Source organism: Osmerus mordax, chromosome 28 (assembly GCF_038355195.1).
Source record: "Osmerus mordax isolate fOsmMor3 chromosome 28, fOsmMor3.pri, whole genome shotgun sequence".
Classification (NCBI taxonomy): Eukaryota; Metazoa; Chordata; class Actinopteri; order Osmeriformes; family Osmeridae; genus Osmerus; species Osmerus mordax.
Genome location: NC_090077.1, coordinates 1,648,355 through 1,669,354, shown reverse-complemented (window position 1 = coordinate 1,669,354; position 21,000 = coordinate 1,648,355). Strand labels below are relative to the sequence as shown.

General features: G+C 51.1%; 1 protein-coding gene across 1 annotated transcript in view; it reads right to left on the bottom strand.

Annotated features, from left to right (window-relative positions):
- Positions 1–21,000, bottom strand: part of trpv4 (transient receptor potential cation channel, subfamily V, member 4) — a 53,111-nt gene that overhangs the window by 24,743 nt on the left and 7,368 nt on the right. The window contains 1 exon segment of the mRNA XM_067230934.1: positions 20,832–20,875. Within this exon segment, the coding sequence (XP_067087035.1) occupies positions 20,832–20,875 (44 nt within the window).

Sequence of the window (21,000 nt, the reverse complement as noted above, 5' to 3'; positions counted from 1 at the left end):
TTGTGGGTCCCGTGCTCTGCGTGCTCCGCGTGCTCCGCGTGCTCAGGACAGGAGAGTTTGTCTGTGCTGGCGAGAAAGCCAGCACAGACAACTCCACACATTCCTACGAGTCACATTCCCAGTCCTAATGACAATAATATTATAGGCTGCTAGATTTAGATCAATTTTCAGACAAATGCAGTCACATGTTGTGACTCATGCATTGCTGTGGTCTGAGATGGGATTTAGCAAACTAAACCATAGCCTACTTTCAATGTTTTTATTAGAAAGGCTTAGATTAGATAAGATAATTAAACAATAACAGTGCCAAATCCCCCATCTAATATGCAATAGCCTACATTATTGCTGCCATCATCATTGGTGCTTATTGACCAAGTATGCATAATTAGAGGGGAAAGGGAACGCCAAAATGTGTTTAGTCAGTTCAAACAGTGTGGTGGTCTATGCGAAATTGAGATCAAAATTGACAAGGCGATGAGTGTGTCCAAGAATCCAAAGTTAGTTTCGGTCGTCTTCTAGACATAATCTATAACTCGCCCACTTCGGTTTCATAGACCTTTAATTTTTCCGCCCATAGAAAACGTGGTTTCAGACCCGACGCTTGGACGCTGACAGCGTCACCTTGGTAACAACCCTCAATTACAAATGATTGGCCAACCCGTGGGAATATTTCAATTCCCTCAGTACAATGATTGGTTGGTGGGCGGTCTGAGAGTCTGTGAGCGTCTGCATCGTTCCGGGTTATTGTCAGTTTCGGCAGCTCAGCACCGGGGTAGGACAGCATCCCGAAGCGCAGTGCGCTGCCTTTAACAACTGAATATTTATTCTGCCATTATCAACAACAGTTCGTAACTGAATTAAAGACAGGAACAAGTAAAAGGATTCTGCGGAGCTCATTTTTTACATCTCAATCGGATATCTAAGACTAAATTGGGAGCAGACCTCTTAGAAGGGCTGCCGACACCACCGGGGAAAGTGCAGACGGACACTCAATCAGGATGTCGTTTATCGTTTGATTCAGATGATCTTTCTTTCCACGGCACATTTTCAAAGCTCGGTGTCGCTATACTTTGGTACCGTAGAGGTTCAACATCATATCACCAGGACGTAAAGGTCAGCGTATTTGCGAGGTGCGGATTGAATAGGTTGAGTAGGTGGAGCACTTACTGAACCAATGCGTAATAACGGGACATTTGGGAATTATGTTCACACAGTAAATCTTTGCGATTGATTTTAGCCGACGTTTTGTAGGAACCTTCACTGGAGCGATTCGTACAGACGCGAATACAAGTGAGGACGCAAGCGGGATCCAGATACTGGGCTACTTTGTTTCCGAGGGCTAAAGGTTGAAGCTGATCGCTAGGTGCGCATTTTAACAAGGCGAAATTGTCACGCAACGTTCCCGAAATTGCCGACCTGTTATTGAGCGTACTTAACACTATTAGCAATCATTGAATAACGGAAAGTAGCCTTGAGGGTTCGACTGTCCGGCTTGGAACCAGTTCCCCCACTGAATATGTGCTTTGTGACGAAAAGAGAGGAATAAACTGCTAAATCGTTGACCACCTAGGAGTTGTCAAAAGAAACCTGTTTAAAGCCGTTTCTGGATTTTGGCGAGCAGAATGCAACACTATTGATTTGGACAGCGACGCACTGAGGCAGTCTGCTCACCCTTCGCTACAAGCTGCATGGAGTTCTAACCAGCACCACCAAACAATTTATGGTAAATATCCTCATGTTTATATAAGTCTTCTCCCATCTGTCAAAATGATAGCCTGCATTTTGCAAGTGCAGCTTTTTTGACATTGTGTACAATCGGCGTCATTCGACGGCATCTACATGTAGGCTATCAAGCCAAAATGATTGAATGAATTCACCGATTTTACTAAACACGAAAAGGATCACAGTGAAAAAACATAATGATATAAGTGAACAAGCTTTCCATTGCGAAAATGCACAAATTGTAAGCTACACTAAAATGTAGGCTAAACCGTCTGTTGCGTGAACAGCAATAACGGCAGTGTTGTAAAAAGACGTGTCAGTAAATGGCTTTAGGAACTGCTTTGATGTATAATATTGGTCTTTTTAGTATGGGTAGCAATTAAGTCTATTGTCGCGGGACGCGGGTATTGCCCCCGCGGCAAGACAGTCAACTTGAGGCAAGGATGTGGCACTTGCAGAGTTGCTGCTCGAGCCGGGGTGTGAAATTCTCTCTGTACGCCCCCCTGCGTCATATTAGTTTTTAATGAGACGCGAGGGTAAATAGTTTCAACCGCACTTAAGGAAATTTTCACCCCCAAATGCCACCACAGATGTCATTGTTTGCCAAAGTGTTAGAGCGTTTCCAAGAACAAGTTTTATTAAGCTACTATCTTAACAATCTATCATACAGACAGGATAATAGGCAACCTGGAGACATAGCTTATCATGTATTTTAATATATGAAGGCCAGTTGCATGCCTAGATATGTAGGCGATATGTACAAAGACGTATGATAGTTGGCAACTCTGAATTCCATATTTTTTTCCAAAAACCTGTATTGGCCACTTCCAGTTATTCCTCAGATGTGTGTATTGAACAGCGGCTTTCCTTAAGGCAAGCATAACTAATTCAGTCCAACATAGGCCCTCTATACTCCTAGCCCCAGTCTCCACTCTTCAAAGGCACCTGCCATAGCACCGCATTTGTTGTATTGAATTAACCATGCAGTGATATATGAGGCACAGGATTCACCTGAGGGGGCAGGACTGCCTCATTTGCTCCCCCCTCTCTGGGCCTATGACCTGCTGAGGAAGTTGTGCTCATATTAACCCTGCTGCTTCTCCTCACCTAAATGCAAACTCCTGCTGGCAAAATGCTTGCCTTAACTCGACATGATGGTTGTTTTAAGGTGCCAGGATAGCCTTAAAATGTAGGTCACCGAATTACCTATTGGATGTTGTGTGTTCTGTGGAAGTCATGTGATTCACCTTGGTGTTTTCGAGGTGAGGAGTATAGGCCTGGATGGCACGATGCTGGAAAAAAGCATTTTCATGTTTAAAAAGTAGATGGTAATTGTATGAAGGAAAGGAATCTCTTTTGATCATCTGTTGCGGAAATACCGAATTATGGACGTTGTTTAATATTGACAAATAATTTCAAAACAGACCACAAGGCTGAAAGAGAACCTGAAAGGACTGCTTTCAACTTTCAAGAGAATTCTTTCAGCAACTATCATGCTGTCGGGGTATTGGCTGAAGAGCAGATTTAATTTGAGGAAGATATTAACAAAAGTAATACACTGCAAGCCTAGGCACTTTATCAATTTGCAACTCCGAAACCGTATTTCAATTTGATTGATTGATAGCGCTGGGTTGAATGCACTGTACTCTTTGCTTATTAAAGCTGCAGCCTTGAGTGAATAAGTGAGCTTTGCTCATGAATATCTTTATAATAGCCAAACTTTAATTTCCTGCTCTACGTATTAATCTTTTCTTTTTTTTCTTCCCCATCCCAGGATTTGATTGTTTCAACATAGCGCCTTGGGCACCAAAGCTCATTTTTGCATTTTAGATCACTGAGCTACAGCAGTGTGTGTGTGTGTGTGTGTGTGTGTGCCATGGCAGGGATTTAGGTCTCGAACACAGTCTGGTTAGCACTCACTGTGGATGTCTCCGTGGCCTCTGCCTATCTGTGCTCAAGGCAACAACGTGGAACATTTTGTTTGCAAGATGGATAATGTTTTACTGTATGCAGTGCAGCTGTCACATGCTGTTGGTAATGTGTTGCCTAACTATTGTGGAACACGAGGCAGGCTGCGAGACGGAGAAACGTTCGAGGTTTCCTGGAAATCCATTCGTTAGCCTTGAAACTCCACCCGACACACAGGGGGGTTTGGGGAACGGGGACCGTGAACTTTCCCTCTCAAGGGCATCCAAACAGTATCTCATTAGGTGTTGATCAAAGAGTTCCTCTGGAGGAGAAGCAGGATGTATTTGCTCTCAGTACCAGTTCTTTGTGTTTAACAATCTCCATATGAATGAATACAAATATGCTCCCCAGAGCTTGTGGTGAGTTGAACAATTCTGTGTTGTTTGATTGTAGACTTTCAGGTGGGCTGTAATCCTCTGTAGGTAATATTAGTACTTCTGTCATGACTGGGATCTGATTTCCCCCCTCTGTCTCTCTCTCTTTCTCTCTTTCGGTTCCCATAGTAGTAATCCATCTATGATCTACCTAAGTAAAACATAGCTATAACAACAACAGGTCCTATCCCTAACTCAGTCTTTTGTAACACCCCTAGTCAATAAGTGACCTTTAGTATCTAATTCCTTTTAAGCCACAAACAGGTCACCTCCGCCCTTCCAGAGAAAACAGCCCTTCGCCCAAACAGTCAAACATGTACAGCGGCTCAAACCAGGTTGATGTCTGTGTTTACTGTCCCTGTGTAAAGGTAAGGGTGTATTCTTTTTACAAAGTGCCGGCATTATGATGCTTTTTCACAAAGCGAAAAGAGAATGGAAATCAAGCAATCTTTCTGTTGGATTTGCGAGTCCAGAAGAAAGGATTACTGTGTGATTGCGCATGCACCCCCGTGGTGTCTCTGGTGGCTAGCCTGTGATAGCGAGCCGTGCTTGTTCTGAAACACATTATTATATTTCTGCTCTCGGTAATCCCCATCCATGATTACCTTGGATTGCTGCGGGCTGTGCAGAGAGATGGTCTGTCTGACAGGTGTTCTAACCAGCCCCGGTAGCCCTCTGTGATACGGCCAGGAGAGAGACAGGCAGACACACAGACAGATGGATAGGCAGACAGGCAGAAAGACAGATGCAGACAGACAGACAGATGGATAGGCAGACAGGCAGAAAGACAGATGCAGACAGACAGACAGACAGACAGACAGGCAGGCAGACACACAGACAGATGTATAGGCAGACAGGCAGACAGGCAAGTGTTTTAACTAGGCTTTAGGAGGGCAGCTCAGCCACTTAGCCTTCTCCCTCTCCTCCGTGATCTCAATCACCTCAGAGAAGTTAATATCCAGCCCTTCATGTGGAATGTGGTGAAAGCAGCTGGGCCATTTCTCTTTTAAATGAGGTGCGCATGTGAGATGGATGTTATCTCCAAAGCAACCCTTTTGTGTCGATTTTGGACGAACACAGTTCACAGTGCTGAGGCTGCAGCTAAACAGTTGGCTCCAGAACTAATCGAGTGAGATTGAGCACGGCCATGTTGCTTCCAGAGCATTCTATGGAGGAGGGAGAGGATATAGCCAATCTTACAAGCTCTCAAACAGCATATTGGCTGCCCATAAAAACAATGCTTCTGTTTCCTGGCTCACGGTCACATTGATTTGTTCTAGGTGACAGTGCAGGCTGCTGTGAAATCACCCCAGAACCATTGATCTCAAGGAGTAACAGAGAGAGAGGGAGAGTAAGAGAAAGAGACAGTGGGAGAAAGAGAGGCAGGGAGAGTCAGAGACAGAGAGGGAGAAATGGAGTGAGAGAAGGGAGAAAAGAGAAAAAGAGAGAGGGTGAGAGAGAGAGGGTGAGAGAGAGCAGGCAGATAGAAAAGAGAGAAAGGCAAGTTAAAAAACCCTCCTCCATCTGGAACCATCCAGGGCCTCGTCATGACCATGACCATTGCTTTTGTGTTTCCCTATGTTTCACATGATCTCCTCAACTCTTTAATGCCACTCTGAACCCAGCCAGAAGCAGAGAGAGGCTTTATCTCCTCCCAGCCTCTGATTAATCTCTCTCAATGCTGCTGTGCTTTAATCTTGAATGGGACCTATCTGATTCTCCTCGGCTATTGAGAAAGATCAAACTTTAATGGAACAAGGAACCGCACATCATCCTAATCTCCATCTGGGGTTTTGGTCCTCCCCCGGGCACTGCTGTCTTCTGCACCAGCAGGAAGCACATCGGAAAGATAACGTGTTTTCTGCTCATGCTTTGGTAATTTATTTCTGTTTGACAATAACCGTCACTTTGCGTCTTGGATGTTTGATCGCCCTCTGGTCGTGGAGCCCAGGACAAACATGAGGAGGAACCGGCTGTTTCTATTGGCTGGATGACCTTTTCAGGTTACCCCCCCCCCCGCCCTTCACCCCGACATTCTAATTATTATTGAGTCCTTCCACCAGAACCAAGAGTGGTGCCTTTCTCCTGGTGCTCTCTCCATAGCAGCCTAAGGGAAGGATGGATGGATGGAGGGAGGGAAGGATGGATGGATGGAAGTATGGAAGGATGGATGGAGGGATCATGGTCCATGTTTTGTAATTACACCCCAGTCGATTCAGAAATGAAATATTGACTGTATTTTGTTCCATTCAGTTCCCTCGTACCACTCAGACAGCTTCCATTGTGATTGGTCGGCATCCGGATTGTGACAATGGCTACACGCGTCAATTGTTGCAAATGGATCGTACTTACAGCGGTGACACGGCAGGCTGAGACAGTGAGTGTCTGTGACAAAAAGAGGCTGTTACCCAATTCTGTTGGCGCTGCTGTAAAGTAATGAAATTTCCACTGACTGGAGAAAACAATGTTGTCTGGTGTGGATGGTAATTGTTGAAGACCCCCCCCCCCACACACACACACACACACGCACACACACTTCCCCTTCCACCCCCCCCCCCCCCCCCCCCCAACCATCTTTTCCCCCAGCTCAGCGTGAATGCAACACGATTTAATAAAATTCGGGGAGATTTGTATCTTTTCTTGCCGATCCCAGCAGCAGTGGCAGTGAGAGGAGGGAGAGACGTGTGCTGATAAGAACCCTCCTATTTACCTGTTGAATTTGAACCCATCTAGAGGCGATTTGCGAACGAGAGAGAAGTGTGTTGTGTCTCTGCGTGTGTGTGTTTATCTGTGTGTGTGTTGTGTGTATGTCTCTATGTGTGTGTATTTGTCTGTCTGTCTGTGTGTGTGTGTGTGTGTGTATGCAGTCCTGCATTTCCAGTACGATTCCACTGTTTCCTTAATCTTGGCGGTGAAGTAGGCAGGAATTTCCGTCATTTTCCTCAGTGTTATTACTGGTGTCAAGGAGGGTCTGAGCATCCCTGGGATATCAGGGCCTCTGGAGCTGGCCCTGCTTCCACTCACACACTGAAACATAGAAACAATGGCATGAGCACACATGTGGACTCGGGAGACACACACACACACACACACACACACACACATACACACAACCCCTCTCCTAGCCCTGTTTTATTACCTCCTGCCTGCTGCTGGAATTGCTTTCCTCCCTCGAGTGAGCCAGGCAAAGCCGGCTTTATTGTGTTAACCTATTTGTGTGTCAAGAGCGATTGCGGCGTTCTTTATCTCTGTTTGTATTCGGGCGGGGAGACAGGAGAGGGGGGAGGGAGAGAGGGAGAGAGAGAGAGAGAGGGGGAGAGGGAAAGAGAGAGTGAGAGCCAGAAGGAGGGAGAGAGAGGAGAGGAGGCAGGGGAGCCACCAGAGTTAGACGGATGGCCGGTCACCTCGCTCCACTCCCGAGGATAATGACTGGTTGCTAAGCAATTTTAACCCCCCCCCCCCCAACCCCCAACTCGACTGGCATCCATAGTAATCACTTTTTATCTCTCAGAGATGTCATGTATAATTATAAACCCACTGCCATCCTCTGAAATCTGCCCTAATGGGTCTTTTCATTTATTTAGGGATGGTGGTGGGGGTGGGGTGTGGTGGGAGGTGAGGGTGGCTGGGGGGAACAGTGGCTCTGGTATTGGAGATGTTGACGTGGGGGTTGGCAGACTGTTGGTTGTCCTTCTACTGGAATTACTTTCTGAGAATTTCCATCGTTTTTCCTAGATTGCAGAATATTGCAGCTGTCATGTGCGTTTGGTGTTTGAGTGTGTGTTCATCCTTCACCTCGCAGGCTGGCACACAACCCCTACAGCATTATCTACTTTGTGGCCAGCAGTTAGTGGAGTTTGACCTGGTTTACCCTGCTGGTGTAAAGATATGTTCTCTCCCTGATAGATATCTGAGTGTGTACACCCCCAGTCCCTGCCATGGTGGCAAGGTCTCGCACACACACACACACACGACACCCACATGCACAAGCACACACACGACACTACACACACTCATCATGATGTGAAAGACCAGAGGGTACTAAGGTTCCTTTTTGTGAGCTCTTAGTTTTATTAACATTTTTATTGAGTTGAAGGAATTGCTGACCCTTTGCAGCCTAATGAATTGCCTGGTCTGCTTGGGGGAAATGAGGTTTTTGGCAGAAGTGACTGGCACCACCCCACGCTTTTTAACTGAAGATTTGTGGCGCTTTCATGCTGCTGGTAATGTCAGCTGTCTTTTACAACAATTTAAATACTCCAGGCAAATGCTATGCAAACACAATCGCATTTTTCATTCCAAGGTCCAATTTGTTTTGCATTCGCACCTGTGACTAGCACCCCCCCACCCCCACCCCACAACCCCCAATCTATGAACAAGGCCTCTCTCTGAGATGGTAGGTAACAGTGTATTAAAATGGCAGGATGAAGGCCTAATATCTGAACATGACCCCAATTTACACAGCCTTTCATCGCCAGAAGCCATTGATGTCTGCCCAAAGTCCTGCACCGTTTTAATGCCTGGCCAATTATTCTGCTCTGTGCATTTGAAACTGCCCCCCCCCCCCCCTCTCTCTCTCTCTCTCTCTCTCTCTCTCTCTCTCTCTCTCTCTCTCTCTCTCTCTCATTCTCTCATTCTCTCTTTCTGTCTCATTCTCTCTTTCTGTCTCTCTCTCATTCTCTCTTTCTGTCTCATTCTCTCTTTCTGTCTCTCTCTCTCTCTCTCTCTCATTCTCTCTTTCGGTCTCTCTCGTACGGAGAGGTAGAAAATTCTCTCTGAAGCCCAAATTAAACTTTTACACATCTAATCATGAAAGTACAGCTCACTCAAAGAGCCCGAAGACTCTGGCATCAAATTAAAATGGTTGAGTTGGTGTTGCGTTACAGCTCTCATTTGGTTGCTCAATTAAATTTTGGAGCCGTTTTTTTTTGTTGTTGAAGCTGTTGGTGGTTGTTGTCGTTGCACGGCGTCATGCTAGCATCTCCAGCCCGACTCGCACGCGCTCATCTGTGGACTCAGTCTGTTTCTTTTTGTTCAGAGCCATATTTGTTCCTCTAGACTCACGCGCCGTAGCTAAATCTGACAGCTTCCCTCGTCCTGGGAACTTCATACAGACATGCTGAACATGCCCCCCTCCTCCCCCCTCCTCCTATCTCTGTTCTGGTATGGTTGTGTGGTTGCGTCTGGAAACAGCTGTCCAGCTGTCACCACAGCCAGCCAGTCAGACGCGCTCGCTCTCAGGCAACATCTGCAGAGAGAGTACAGCGGCTTTCTCTCGCTCGCTCTCGCTCTTTCTCTCTGTGTCGCTCTCTCGCTCTCTCTCTCTCTCTCTCTCTCTCTCTCTCTCTGTGCATCTCTCTCCCTCGCTCTCTCTCTCTGTGTCGCTCTCTCTCTCTCTCTCTCTGTGCATCTCTTTCTCTCTCTCTCTCCCTCGCTCTCGCACTCTCTCTCTCTTTCTCCACTCTCTCTTTCTCTCTCTCCTGTCTGTCAATCCTGTCTGTCAATCTTTATTTATGTCTCTATTTGGTCTCTAAAGACCATGAAAGAGCACCGGATCTTTTCTCCGTACATAACCGCAAGGTCGCGGTCAGTCCTGGCTGTGGCTCTGGTTATACCTCCATATGAGTTTGTGTATCATAACTAACCATGTCACTGTGGGACATCACCTTCCTTTCCCTGTGGCGCTCAACCCAAGCAGGATATGTAACTCATCTTACAAACATTGATTTTGGTGGACTTCAAGCATTCCAACGTTTTAGTCCGTGGTGCTGTTCATCCTCTTACACGCAGCCCTTCTAACAATGCTCAGCCCCTCTTTCCATGTCTCGCAGTGTGTGCGTGCGTGTGTGAGAGTGTGTATGTGCGTGAATCTGCGCGGCGCGCGCGTGCGTGTGTGTAAACAAAGTCCCAGCGACTGAGGTGTAATGGGCTGGAACTGACGAGAAGCCACTGGGAGACTCTTTCCTTCATGTTGCCCCCTTCCCCCTCCTCCCCTCGCTCCCGTCCTGCTGGCGGCGGGGAGACGGCGAGGCAGGCGCAGGGGGGACAGGGGAGAGGCGAGCCCCCCCCCCCTCTCGTCAGCCTCGGAGCAGGATCCTGGAGCACACAGGGGACCTCCTCCAGAGATCAGCCCGCAGAGAAGAGGGGGAAAGCAGCTGTTCCATCGCGTTTTTTTTTGTCCCCCTCTCTTCTATCACTTTCCCTCCCTCCCGCTCTCTCTCTCTCTTCATCTCTTGTGCTCGGGTGAATACATGGAGCCGTGGCCCTCCCAGATAAGGCTGATTGAGAGCAGAGTGCGAGGTTCTGTCATGGGACGGCGGGTCATGTTCCTTCCCTCTGACCTCGGGTGCATTGCGAGGGTTTTCAAACTAGACTTGATTTCTTCATCCCTGTGTTTCGCAGGGGCCCGCGAGGCGAGCTGGCTCGCATCTCTCTCTCTCTCTCTCTCTCTCTCTCTCTCTCTCTCTCTCTCTCCCTCCCGACAGACAGCTGCTCACTCTGAAGGGCTGTGGGTAAAGTTTGATGGATCCTGTTTACTGGAGCCGAGAGAGAGAAAAAAACGCCTGGATGTCTCCAATTAAGTGTCACTTAAGGCTCGTCTTTTAGTCACATTTCCATTCCGGCTCCCCCGATCCTCTGGTGACAGCGGCGCAGTGCCAGTCGGAACGGGGATTGTGGGCGAGAGACGCGCGTGGACGATTAGGACACCATGCCGTGATGGAGGGTTAAGGCTGGCGTCTGAAGGCAAGCCTGATTCCATATGGCTGTTGTGGTACCTCCCCCCCCCCCCCCTCCCGTCTTGTGACAAGTTAAATTGTCTGTTTGTGACTTATCGTTTTCTCATCCGAGTTGCCGTCGGCGACGCCGGCCTGCCGTGATTGACACCCGCAGCCCCTCCGCCGTGCCTCGTTGCACGGCTGGTAACCTTGACGATGGTCGCTCCCCTCCGCCCCTTGTTTTTTTAAGAGAGAGCTGTGTTCCTGTGAAGTTAGATGAGTTTCAGGTCTGTTGTTTTGGGGGCCTACCTGTCTGCCCCCCCCCCCCCTCCTGTCTCCTAGGAAGCAGACCAGGTGCATCCGGACCTTGATGTGAAACACAGAAGCCGTGATTGAAGTCTGTAGTCATTCTTTCTCCGTGTATGGATTTATCGATCCCCTTTTTGTCAAGAGTGGAACGAAATTAGTTTTCCCCCCTCGTCCTGGATTCTCCTGTCCGCGTCGCATCACAGCTGACGGATCGTGGAGACTTTGTGGTGTGACCTCCTAGGAACTGATGAATACCACAGCCAAACAAAACACTTTGTCACAATCTACAGCCGAGCTGATTGTCTGAGGAGAATTGTGTTTTGTTGTGTTCGGGGGAGTAATGTCCTTGTGGAACAATGCCTCAGATCAGTCAGTAAACTGCTCGACAGCCAACACCTTCCAGCCTTAACCTCCGCATTCCTTTCCACAATGGACGCCATCTGAAGTGGAGTCGCAGAGAGCAGGGTTTCGTGTTTGATTGTCAGTATTGGAAATATATCTTTGTAGACTTTCACACCAAGCGTGGGCTGTGTGACCTTGTAGCTTACTTTCATTGTTTTAAGGAAGCGTCTGAAAAGTCATGGCGACTCCGCTGTGTTGACGTTGAGCGCTACTGAGTGTTGGCGCGGTAACACCCCACCCCCCCTCCCACACCCCTCCACTCTCCAGTGTTGTACAGTTCAGCCATGCTCCCTGCCTGCCTGCCTGTCTGCCTGCCTGACCACGGTGCCATGGAAACCTGAGGAGAGCAGGCCAGCCCCAGACGTCCTGGCGGGCCTCGCTGACACCCAGGGCAGGGCCACCTGATAGGTCCTCTCTCCCTCTCACCCTCCCTCCCTCCCTCTCACCCCACCTCCCTCCCTCTCACCCCACCTCCCTCCCTCCCTCTCACCCTCCCTCCCTCTCACCCCGCCACCCTCCCTCCCTCTCACCCCACCTCCCTCCCTCTCAGCCCACCTCTCTCCCTCTCACCCTCCCTCACCCTCCCTCCCTCTCACCCTCCCTCCCTCTCACCCCGCCACCCTCCCTCCCTCTCACCCCACCTCCCTCCCTCTCAGCCCACCTCTCTCCCTCTCACCCTCCCTCACCCTCCCTCCCTCTCAGCTCACCTCCCTCCCTCTCAGCTCACCTCCCTCCCTCCCTCTCACCCTCCCTCCCTCTCACCCCACCTCCCTCCCTCTCACCCTCCCTCCCTCCCTCTCACCCCACCTCCCTCCCTCCCTCTCACCCCACCTCCCTCCCTCTCAGCCCACCTCCCTCCCTCTCACCCTCCCTCCCTCCCTCTCACCCCACCTCCCTCCCTCTCACCCCGCACAGACTAGACCAGACCGGCTGCCCGGTGGTCAATGGGACTGGATTGACATTCTTCCTCCAGTTAGCCACCATGACCTCCCATGCACCTCCACATCCCTGCCTGTGTCTCTGTGTGTGTGTGTGTGTGTGTGTGTGTGTCTGTGTGTGTGTGTGTGTGCAGCTACTCGATGGCCTTTAGCTGCCCCCCCCACCCCTCCTTTCCAAAAACACTGGAAATCCATACATTAGTGATGAGACACGCTGGGAGTTTAGAACAATGTAGGCCTCAACTTATGGCTGTGGTCTGACGGGATCCTGTCACTTCAAACTCATACCATGTTACATGCTGCTCAGAGATCAGGGGGTGTTTACATGACTCCTCTGTACATGGACCCTAAAATAGGGTATTTTCTTACCCTCTGAAAGGAAATAAGTGTTATTTTACAATGTTGCAGAACTGACAAGCCTTGAGAATGAGTTTGCCGAACACCATTCTTGTGAAATGTAACATTTTCCCCTGCGACTGCAATTATTTTGAAAGTAGTCCGGAATCTGTATTCCTCCTGTTAATATGCAGTACTGTAGCACAAGAACAAGAGCAAATTGAATTACCACCAGATGCAACAACGTTGTTTATCGTTTGAATAAGCATACTGTTATTTCCACTGCTAAACACTATTCCCACTTTGTTTTGGAAACTTGTGTGTTTGTCAGTGTGCGCCAGAGAGAACATGAGTAGAAAGTGGGTTGTTTTGTCTGTCCAGAGAGGAGAGGGTCCACTTGCGTGGGGTTGTGTGTGTTCCTCCCGCCCTCAGATGTGAGCGGGGGCGTGGCCTCCAACGTGTTTGCAGTCCTGAGGTTGAACACTCCAGAGTCTGTCCTCACACTGACCCGCGTCACCGCCAGCGTCTGAGAATGCCACCGCAGCCCACACCCTCGCGCCACACACACACACACACATGCCACACGCTAACACAAACACACAAGGTCACACCACAACCACACACACAACCACACACAACCACAGACACAGTCCTCTCTCTCTCTCTCTCTCTCTCTCTCTCTCTCTCTCTCTCTCTCTCTCTCTCTCTCTCTCTCTCCCCCTCCCTCCCTCCATCCTCCGTAAGAGACGTCCTCGGCTCTCTGGGTTCCAGAGGCCTGACATAGCTGAGCAGCGTCAGGGGCCCGCCGCGGCCCCCCCCCTGCCATGCCCCCCCCCCCCGCGCGCCAGGGCGGCACTCTTGACCCGCTGCCTCATTGTCTCCTGCGAGGATGGATGTGGAGCCGCCTCCGCCACCGCGATCCTTCACTCAACAGCCCCCTCAGCCCCTCCATCTGTCGCCTGCCCCTCTCCAGGCCACGGGGCGGGGGGGCTCCGGGGGGTTCTGCTCCGTCTGTGCGGGACGTGAAAGGAGACATCTCAGGGGGTTCTCTGAATGGGAATGGGGAGGGGAGGAGGTGGGGGGGGTTAAGACTGTCGGTGCTGGGGTGTTGTAATGCCTCCCCTCCTCCTCATCTCCCTCGTCCCCTTCTCCTCCCTTCTCCTCCCCTTCTCCTCCCCTCCACCCCTCATCCTCCCGTCCCCTCCTCCCCTCCTCCTCATCTCCCTCCTCCTCCTCCCGTCCCCTCCTCCTCCTCCCCTCCTCCCCTACTCCTCCTTCTCCTTCTCCTCCCCTCCTCCCCCCCTCCCCTCATCCTCTCCTCCCCTCCTCCCCCCCCTTCCCTCCTCCCCTCCTCCCCTCCTCCTTCTCCTCCCCTCCTCCCTCCCCTCATCCTCTCGTCCCCTCCTCCTCCCCTCCTCCCCCTCCCTCCCTGGCCCCAGTGCAGCCTGCTGGGAGTGTGGAGATGAGAGGTCTTCATTGTATCTGTTCACAGGCCCCCGGGCAACAGGGTCACCTTGTCCCCCAAACAAACGCTGCCCTCACTGGGATTGTTGGCACTGTGCGTGTGTGTCTGTGTGTGTGTATGTGTGTCAGTGTGTGTGTGTGTGTGTGTGTGTGTGTCAGTGTGTGTGTATGTGTGTCAGTGTGTGTGTGTGTGTGTCAGTGTGTGTGTGTGTGTGTCTGTGTGTGTGTGTGTGTGTGTGTGTCAGTGTGTGTGTGTGTGTGTCTGTGTGTCTGTGTGTGTGTGTGTGTGTGTGTGTGTGTGTGTGTGTGAAAGGGGAGTGGGTATTTCAGTGTAAGAATCCTGCAGGATGAGGGCAGAGTTCTTGGCTGTGATCACATTTATCTGGCATCCTCGCCTTTCATTCCACACTCTATTCACAACAGCCTCGTCTGACATCAGACTTCTTCAGGAGATGGGGTGACTCTTCAGACCGCTCTGTGGGTCAAGCAGCTTTTTAGAAGCATTTCAACTAACAAAATACCGATGGTACTTTTATATTTATCGGAAATGCTGTGTTAAAAGCCTTTTTTTCGAAATGTTTCTGACCTTTTCTCTCCACCTGCCGTTTACTGTGTAGTATTTACAAGAAGTGGAAGGTAAACTGCTGCGTGCCAGTGAAATGAGGGTCCTTTCAGCTGTACATGGAAAGCCTTGCATGCGGTGACTGTGCCGTGACTTGGGCTGTGTTAAGGTGGGCCAGGGACCACCAAAACAAGCTCTCGTCCATTTCTTAAAGCATTGCATTTTTGCTAGCTTGATTTTGGCCCTGGCTTTTTCATGTATGGCTAAATTATTCATATCAATATGAGTGTTATGTTGGTGATTGAGATGTCTTGGCGGGCTGTAATGAGTCCAGTTATGTCCCCTTCTCTCTCTCTCTCTCTCTCTCTCTCTCTCTCTCTCTCTCTCTCTCTCGCCCTCCCTCTCTCTCTCTCTCTCTCTCTCTCTCTCTCTCGCCCTCCCTCTCTCCCTCTCTCTCTCTCTCTGTATCTCTCTGTCTCCCTCTCGCTCACTTCCTCCTGCTCCCTCTCTTTTTCTGTCTCTGATCTCCGGTGCCTAAACAGCACGCTAAGCCTCGCTCTTCAGGCAGCGTCAGGAAGTCTGTAGTGGGATCATTTAGCTGCCTACTTTCTCCTCTGGCCTATCTTCCCCAGACAGCCAGTCAGTCAGTGAGTCAGTCAGCCAGCCAGCCAGCCAGCCAGCCAGCCAGCCATTGAGCCAGAGTTCCAGACAGCCTAGTTAGCTAGTTAGCCTGGCCAGTTCAGATGGGCCCAGTCTATGAGCTCTCTCTCTGTCTCTCTCTCTCTCTCTCTCTCTCGTTGGTTGAAAACTGCGGTGACAGCACAATGAATAAATTGAAAAAGGCCCCCGTTGTAAATTGTCTATTCCTGGTGACAAACAATCTGATAGGCAGGCGTCCCGGGTTCCTGACGCTGTCGTCTTAACAGAGCTGTGAAGCACTGCTCCGTCTCCACCCTGCTTAGTGCCGGGGCCCGCGCTTAATAATTCATACGCCGGGAAGTATTTTCCCCTGATTCAGATATGCCGGCTAGCTGCCACCAGCAGACAGGAGGAGAGGGGGGGGGGGGGGGGGGGGGGAGGGGGGGGGGAGTATCCCAACAGTGTGAATTTAGGGGGACGGTGACATATACTGATTTCCAGGGTGTGCTCTAGTTTACAGGACGTAGCCTGAGATTTCTGTTTCACTTTTTGCTCTCTGCTGTCGAAGAGAATACAGGCCATGTTGGCGTTTGGTGGATGTTTAACCCCCGGGTGGTCTGGTCTCCCTTTAGCCTGACTGAGCATTGTGCTCGGAGGCTGTGGGGACTGTGGGTAAGTAGTTTTTGGTGTTTCCCTTCAGGAGCGTGGAGGTTAGGGGCGCATGGCTGGCTGCAGGTGTCTCTGGACTCTTGGTTTCAAAATGTTGTTTCTGTCAGGTGACCCATCTGTCACAGGCTCCCTAGCCTGCCAACCATAGGCTGCCTGTGTGTGTGTGTGTCAGTGTGTACGTGTGTGTGTGTGTCTCTCTATGTGTATGTTTGTGTGTGTCTCTGTGTGGGCGTGTGTGTATGCTTGAACCACTCCATGCGTGTCTTTTGTGTACAGACAAGGTTCTGTGGTTTTGCTTGGCCCGTTCCGGTGCTCTGCCCCGTATAAACTGGGTTTTTATGACTCGCATTCGGCCCGCGATACCAATTATGCAAACTATAAAAAATTTAAGGAGGACAGTCTTTTATAATTTAATCCTAAAGTAATAGATTCTATTAAAAATGCATGAGAGGGGCTTTATAGATGAAACTAGAATTAGTGTCTATCAAAGACAGTCATGGATGCCTGGGATGTGGGCATGGAGACAGCCTCGATCTCCTCATTACTCTGACTGGAGATGATTACCACAGAGCAGGAGGCTCTCTGAGGAAGGCCTCGCCAGCCAGTCCAATCAGGAAGAACAGGAAGACAGTCAGGGGAGATCTTTATCCACTCGGTTTGGCACGGCTGACCTCTGAAAAGGTGGCCTGGGCTTCTCCAGGTGTCGTCTCCACCGCCCGGATTCGATTGGAGGATGTAGAGTGTGATCGCAAGGCAAGCTCTGCTGAGGTCCCTCCTCTCTGGTTGTCTCCCGCTCTGATTGGTCAGCCTTGTCGTGGCTGAGAGTGTGTGTGGAGGTTGTCCAGGTGTGAACACAGGAAGCTTCGCTGGTACTTAAGAGCCGAAGTAGCGGGGGAACTGTGAAACTTTTACTGGCCTCCTCTGTCTGCCCTCTCTACCCCCCCCAGCCCCTTTAGCCCTCTACCCCCAGCCCCCAGCCCCAGTCCTCCAGCCCCCCAGCCCCGGTGAACATCAGCCTGGGAGGTTGTCTATGTGTGAGGTCTCATGTGTTTATGAGGGCTCCACTGACAAGCTTTTGTCCAGCAATTCCTACTTCATTGCAGTGCTTGACGTCAAAAAAATTCTTGATTCAATCAGTCTTTTTGTAAAAGACCTCTCCTCGCCCCTCCAAAGGAATTGGATAAAAATATGTTTACACTGCAGGGCTTCCACTGTGCTCTTTCTGTTGACTCAGAGAGCAATCTGATCTCTCCGTCCTACAATTGTGATTTGCATCAACGATTACTGATATGGATCAGGCTGTGTGGTAATTCAGACCCACTGACAGCGAGAGAAAAGGGTCCATATCTATCAAGACGCGAGGTGGAGGAAAAATTGGATTGGAAAAAGCCGGAGAAAGCCACGAAACCCTTGTGAAGCTCACTGTATATGGATCAGAGTTCTGCCTCGGAGGTCAATTCCATGCCTTTTTGGTTGTGATGGTTGCCTGTTGTGGAATAAACCCAAGGGATAAATCGATGATCTCCATGGAAAGGTCAGGGGAGGAGGGAGGTGCTGGTGTGTCTGAAGTGCTGATCCAGGCAGGGAGCCAGACATGTGACACCTCTAGATGAGGCTGCGTGCTGGGGGGATTAGTGACGGACAGGGTGGCCGCAGGCCTGCTTTTAGGGACATCCAGCTCCAAACACCACGTATATGAGAGAGAGACAGAGAGAGAGAGACACAGAGATAGAGAGAGAGACAGAGAGAGAGAGACAGAGAGAGAGGGAGAGAGACAGACAGAGAGAGAGACAGAGAGAGAGACACAGAGATAGAGAAAGAGAGAGAAAGAGGGAGAGAGGGAAAGAGAGAGAGAGAAAGAGAGAGAGAGAGAGAGAGAGAGAGGGAGAGAGGGAGAGAGGAGAGAGGGAGAGGAGGAGAGAGGGAGAGAGAGAGGGAGAGAGAGAGAGAGAGAGAGAGAGAGAGAGAGAGGGAGAGAGGGAGAGAGGGAGAGAGAGAGGATGTTTAAGCTGTCTTCCTCAATCCCGATTTTCAACAGTAAAGCATATTAATAGATTAAAGAAAGGAATTTTTTAAAGAGAAGCCAGGGGGGTCAACAGTTGCGTGTGTGTGAATGTGTGTGTGTGTGTGCAGAGTGGGGGGGGGGAGGTGAATAGAAGTGGGTATAGGTTTTAACTTCCTGCTTGTGCTTTGTATTTAATAGTGTTTGAAGTCACCGGGTGGTTTTATCCTTTGCGTCCTTATCTAATCTGGAGTGGGAGGTGGGGGGCAGCATCTGGGCTCTGGGTTGGAGCCGGTCCCTCTGACTAATCCCCCACCCAGGGAACACTCAGTAGGGCGAAGACAATTACAGCTTGCTTTCTCATGCTAATGAGATCTCTAACTAGATCTCCACAAAAAAAGGGGGTGGGAGGGGGGTGAGGAGAGAGGAGCGAGGAGGAGGGAAGGTGGTGGACGGAAAAAGCGGGGCCCGGCTAAAATGGGTTTTTAGATGACTGTTGAATTATTGATGGGGCCCCTGTTGTAAGGGCTGAGGTCAACTTTGAGGGGTTTGTTTTCGGACGGAGAAAGGAGATACACGGCGGTGTTTAGGTGTGACGGCGAGCCCCGGCGGGCTCGTGCCCCGGCGGGCTCGTGCCCCGGCGGGCTCGTGCCCAGCGGGCTCGTGCCCCGGCGGGCTCGTGCCCCGGCGGGCTCGGTTCCCCGCGGCTCGTGCCCCGGCGGGCTCGTGCCCCCGCGGGCTCGTGCCCCCGCGGGCTCGGGGCTCGCGTGCCCCTGTGTGTGTGCGTCTCCAAGTTTCTCCACGCTTCCGGGACACGGCGGCTCTTTTATCACCCGTCCCCAGCATGGTGTCCAGAGTGCTTCCCAATTGAATTAGTACGCAGGAATTTATAGAATTCACTGCCCCGCTGTCTCTGCTGGGAGCTGAGGAGCGTATTACGGCCTCCATCTGCACTAATTACTGGGTCTTGGCAGTGCTACCTGTCTCTGGTGAAGGACAAAGCCGGCCTTGGAGTCGTGCGGCCCGGCCCAGAGCAGCAGGAGCCAGCGAGAGGCACAGAAACACATGCCTCAGGGGCTATTTGACGCCGGTGGTTGTGATGTGCGAGGAACACTGATTACCTTCAACTTCCACACAGGCAACATCAGTCATAGGAAATGACTCTATTCACTTCCTGCTCGCGCCGGGCTCTGAGCGAGGCTCTTTCTGCGGGGATGTGGCTGGGGCTGTTGTTGTGCTAATCTACGGGCTGGCTGGTACATTCAAGTCTGAAATTAATTTCTTTCTTAATGTCCCGGATCCCACTTGACCTTGATAGATTGCATGTCAACGTTGTAATCCTCGGAGAATGATACATATAATGGCCATAAAAATTCCAAATTGTTACAGAATTCTGTGACGGTGGAGATAACGACTGTGCACATGCTGCTGCTATCTGTCAGATGGCCCCCTGCTCCTCTTCCCTCCTCCTCTTCCACCTCCTCCACCTCGTCCTCCTCCACCTCCTCCTCTCCCTCCTGAGTGGTCACAGTCCCCGATAGCAGAGCGCCTTATCACACCGCTTTTGTCAGGAAAAGTGCCGACTATTTTAACCGCTCCAGCAGGGGTGCTTTGAGAGCACCGTGCAGGTGCTGTAGAGGCAGGAGGAGGAGAGGCAGGTGCTGTAGAGGCAGGAGGAGGAGAGGCAGGTGCTGTAGAGGCAGGAGGAGGAGAGGCAGGTGCTGTAGAGCAGGAGGAGGAGAGGCAGGTGCTGTAGAGGCAGAAGGAGGAGAGGCAGGAGGTGAGAGGCAGGAGGTGGAGAGGGAGGAGGTGGAGAGGCAGGAGGTGGAGAGGCAGAAGGAGGAGAGGCAGAAGGTGAGAGGGAGGAGGTGGAGAGGCAGGAGGTGGAGAGGCAGGAGGAGGAGAGGCAGGAGGTGGAGAGGGAGGAGGTGGAGAGGCAGGAGGGTGGAGTAGGCAGGAGGGTGGAGAGGCAGGAGGTGGAGAGGGAGGAGGTGGAGAGGCAGGAGGTGAGAGGCAGGAGGAGGAGAGCAGGAGGTGGAGAGGAGGAGCTGTAGAGGCAGGAGGAGGAGAGGCAGGAGGTGGAGAGGCAGGAGGTGGAGAGGCTGGAGGTGGAGAGGAGGAGGTGAGAGGCAGGAGGTGGAGAGGCAGGAGGTGGAGAGGCAGGAGGTGGAGAGCAGGAGTGGAGAGGCAGGAGAGTGGAGAGGGAGGAGGCTGTGTCTGATTGGCCGGGCGTTTGAGCTGCGGACCGAACTTCAGCCGGAGTTAAGCACCACTCCAGCTCCTCCCGGGTTCGATATGTCTTTCATTTCATCTGACAGATCACCGCCCGCTGGCCCTGGACGTTTACATACTCAGATTGTTCAGCTCACAGAGCACTCTGGCCTTGCGGGGGTTTTCATAGCCAGTCAGCAGCTCTGGGAACAGTTTGGTTATGATGTTGTCTGTCTGGCCGACCGGCTGGCTAGTTGGCAGGCTGGTGTTTGCCTGTCCAACAGCCTGCTCATCTGCACGTCTATCTGCCTGCCTATATATCCGTCTGTCTGTCTGCACGTGTGCCTGGTATCCGCCTGTCTGTCTTTCTGTCTGCACGTGTGCCTGGTATCCGCCTGTCTGTCTGTCTGCACGTGTGCCTGGTACCGCCTGTCTGTCTGTCCCACAGCCGTGGGGCCTCTGTCCAGCTGTCTCTATCTGAGCGTCGGCAGCAGGTGATCAGGCAGGAGGAGCTCTCACCTCTGTCCCTGCAGCAGCCTGGTTCCCTCTGCGGTCAGGGCCAGCTGTGGGAGAGCGTGACGATAACAGCTGTGATTCAGGCACTAGGACCAGCGCCAAGACTGCTGGGTCTGAACTGGTGTTTGTTTGTTCAGAGAGAAACACCTGCTCGGTCTTCTTAGTTCCAGGG